The 4019-nt window shown below is 43.7% G+C and overlaps 1 protein-coding gene across 1 annotated transcript in view; it reads left to right on the top strand.

The window, feature by feature from the left end:
* Window positions 1-829: 829 nt before the first annotated feature.
* Window positions 830-4019, top strand: part of CSMD1 (CUB and Sushi multiple domains 1) — a gene marked incomplete at its 5' end in the record, with an annotated part of 650642 nt that continues 647452 nt past the window's right edge. The window contains one exon of the mRNA XM_014528690.1: window positions 830-947. Coding sequence (XP_014384176.1) covers window positions 830-947 — 118 coding nt within the window. The remainder of the gene's footprint in view (window positions 948-4019) is intronic.

Genomic DNA, 4019 nt, shown 5'->3' with positions numbered 1-4019 from the left:
GGTCAGTGCCGTAGACGGCACGGCAGTGGGACTTCTCCTGTGGGGCGGGGCTCAGGCTGACTTCTAGCATCGGAGGTTCCGGTTCCGACCAAATGAACCCCCAGGTCTGTACACAAGCCGCTTGATTGGCGAATGTTGGGGAAAATACAAAGTGGTGAAGCATCTCTTCGACCTTTTCTAAGGCTGTTAACTCGTGGAGGATGATGATGTCATGATACCTGCTCACGCATTCTGAGCGCTGACTTCACCTTCAGGAACGTTTGCAAATAGATCCAACCCAGTGACACGTGAAAGACGGGTCTTAGAATTCAAAAGGTGCATCATGACATCCAACATTAACATCGATCTCTTTGTTAAGGTCGTGATGACTGGTTATGACTGCCTGACGTGCATGTTCCCTTTTCAAGAGACACTGTGATTGCTTTCAGGGAGGCAGGAAGAATAAGCACACGACCTGTCAGATGAGACAACCCCACCCCCTAATCTAGGAGGAAGGCAGTACACTCAGAAGCAGGCGCAGTGGCCTCTGGTTTCACGGAGCTCCTGTGAGGAGCCCACAGCGTCTTCATTCCAAGTGTTTTCTTTATGTCACTGGGTCAGTGGATGCCTCCTTCAAAAAAGACCATTCCCAAATGTGGTTTAAGTGGACAAACTCTGGTGGCCAGAGCTGCTCAATTACCTAGCAACGCCTTGTGCATGGGTCATGTGATTGCCCAACAGTGTATCTCAAACGAATATGCCACCGTGAAAAGAGGAATTGGATGTGTTCGTTAATCAGCGTCAGTGACACATTCCCGCCTGGTAACCGCATCCCTGTGTTTCTCTGAATTGCAGGCTGTCGGGGTTCCAGCTGCCCTCCGCCATCGTGAGTTCCGGCTCCATCCTCACGCTGTGGTTCACCACCGACTTCGCCGTGAGCGCCCAGGGGTTCCGAGCCCTGTATGAAGGTAGGACACCCCGTGCGTGCACGGTGCCCCCGACGGCTGGGCAGATGGCTCACACCTGTCGCTCTAGGTTGCAGGTTTTAGTGTGAATGTGAGTCTCGGGTTCCAGTGGCTGAAATGTTTGAATCTGGAGCAATGCATTGAGGATTGGAGACTACTCTTTGTTATAATTGCCAACAATTTTTTAGGAAAAGGTGTGTTTACAATTCTCCTTTATCGATAGAACTCTTTTTTATTGGAAAAGCGTTTTTTCTTGTGACATAGAGTTTGGAGAAGTTTGCGTTCTAATGGGCAGCACCCCTTTACGGTGGAGAATTTATTCTTAATACAGATGAGTCCTCTTAAAAAGGCTGTTGCATAAGAATGCTGACAGTGCTTACACAAAGGGAGTTCTTTTAGATGAGTATTTGTTTTCAAAGTTGAAACTGTTCATGGAGACGGTGATTTTGACTTTAGTGTTTGGTCATTGGCAGGCCTCGGGGCTTGGTTTTGTGTGTGTTCGGACTCGTGTCTTGGTACCTTTGGGCGCGTGAAATCGGTTTGGAAGACTCCTGAGCAAACATGTTGAAAAGAGCACAGAGAGGTTGAGCTCTGAGGGAAATGCTGCAGGTGGGCACAGCGCACTCAGCTGAGGAACCGGACTAGTGACCCTTTCCTTTGTGCGTAAACGCCAACGTGGGCCCGTCTTAGTTGGTTTCACAGAGAAGTCGTACGATCTCTTCCGTGTGTCACACGAAGGCTGTTATGTTTAACAAACTCCCGTGAGTTGATGAAAGACTGTGGATGGGGTGGAGGCCAATCCCTGGCGGCAACACACACCTTTGACCTCGGATGTCCTCTGGGCTCAGTCACACCTTCATGTTCCTGTTGGGGGAACTGGCTGCGCTTGGGCAAAAGGCATTCTTCCTGGGAAACAAAATTGACGTGCGCTTTCTGCCACGGAACTCAGCTGCCACGCAATTACCAGAGAACATACGGCCGACTGCCCTCTCTGCGCGTGTTTAAACAAGCCAATGTACCCTTTCCCTTAAAGTTTTACATGGAATAGTCCTTAGGATGGTCCAGGGTTCTGACTTCCATGTCTTCCAGCCTCGGCGTTTATGCCTCCACCGGCGTCCGTGGCTGAAGGGTGGATAATCTTTAAGTAGATCGTGGACCGTCAGGGATGCTGACTTGTTCAGAGAGGAACAGGCCGTGTAGGATGGACAGGTGCTATGCTCCTTCGAGTTTATTGTGTCTACCATGTGCGAGGCAGCCTAAGGTCACACGATTTCTTTTTTATAAAAGAGGTGTTTCTGAGGCCGCCTGTGGTTACCTACAGAACCTGGCTGGTCCGACCGTCGTGTGCTACTTGCTGAGAAGGTGATGCAGCGCCCGCATGTGGGAAACCCGGGCGGCTCCCCTCCCTCCCTGACAAAGCGGGGCCTGGACAGTGTGCTGTGCTGGTTTCCTGATAGACACGCTGTGGGGACGCTGGGGACGGGTGATGGCCAGGTGCACAGGCCCGTGAGCTTCCTGAGCTGTTGTTGCTGGAATTATTGGCTGTCCTGGAGGCTTAACGTGAAGCCGTTGGGGGGATTGTCTCTGCTGGAAGAATCTTTATGAGTTTCTTAAAAAAAAATTCTAGAAAAGTGACTTGAAAAGGGAACAGGACCGTAAGTTAAAGGCAGTGTTTTTAAAGAGTTGATATTTGGAAATGCTATTATCATAAAGTTTACATTTCAATAGGGACATTAAAAGAACATAGTCTCTTTACCAGTGGCTGCAAACCTTTGTTTTGAAAGGAAAAAGCTAATCAGAAAGTGCTTTGTCAGCAGAATCAAAATTGTAGAGAGAATGAATATCAGTATTTTAAACATGTTGCTCAATTAGCTTAAAGGTCTCCCGAGAAAATGAGTGTGTACTGTCTGGAGAAAAACCGTAATGATCGTCTGAACAGAAGAATAAAGAGCAGAGAATTTATCTAAAAGGAGCAAAGCTCCCAGTGCAAGCACCAGCTGAGGGATATGTAAATCTGCTCCCACAGTGAATTTAAATACAATACCAAGGCAATGTCACCATAAAAAGTGAGATGTTATTATGGACAGAATGTATAAAATATAGCATTTAAATATAATATAAAGTAGAAACAATGATAATTGGCAGAAAAAAATTGAAAATACTTTTGGAACCAGCACATTGAGTCCTTTGGATGAGTCAGATGTCCTCTTTCCCATTAGGTTGTACTTGGGTGGGACTGCCCGTCACATAATTAATATCCCCCAAATAATACAATAACATGTCGATGTCTTATACAAGACATTCAAAATAAGTTTAATTTATTAAAAAACTAAATCAGCATTTAAAAAACATAATTCACTCGATTCCTTAATCTAGTATTATTTTATTCCAATTAAAAATTAGAATTTATTTAGTATTATCAGATTGATATTTCATTTTTCATTTAAACTTATTTGCTTGAATTGGAGAAAATCTTTCAAACTTAAAATCTGCCTAAGCACTATACCCTTGGTAAGAAACTTAATCTGGGCACAAACTTTTTAGATTTCTGGCAGTACTTTGGAATAGTTAATATTTATGTGAATTATTATTTATACATGGAAATATTAATCTAGATAACAAATATGGAAATAATAAATTGAAATATTCTAATTAATATGTTCAGTCATTGAATTTAACCCTGATAATCAAATGGGAATATTTATAAATTTCACACTAACTTATTAAATAGGGAGCCCTTCAGGGTGTTAGTAAGTTTGTAGATTGTTGGTGAAATCAACAAATTTTAACCCATAAATATGGAATAATGAAATTGAAGTTAAAAACATAACAGGGTGTTTGTAGTAGTCTATATGCTAGTTTCATGGTTAGACATTATTCTTTATGGTAAACCAAAGAATTCACATAATTTTCCTTGGTGAATTTACAGCAATATATATTGGGGATTGCACGTAATTTGCAGTGAAACGGAGCGCTATCGGAATTCTTGTATTTGTCCGATAGTGAAGTGCCGTGTACGTAAGTGGGACTTACTTTTCTATTTCTATTTGTTGCCCTTCCTTCATCAAGGTCTCA

The sequence above is a fragment of the Myotis brandtii genome, unplaced genomic scaffold, assembly GCF_000412655.1.
Source record: "Myotis brandtii unplaced genomic scaffold, ASM41265v1 scaffold646, whole genome shotgun sequence".
Taxonomy (NCBI): Eukaryota; Metazoa; Chordata; class Mammalia; order Chiroptera; family Vespertilionidae; genus Myotis; species Myotis brandtii.
Note: the sequence above shows the minus strand (reverse complement) of the source record. Positions and strands in the feature narration are given on the sequence as shown.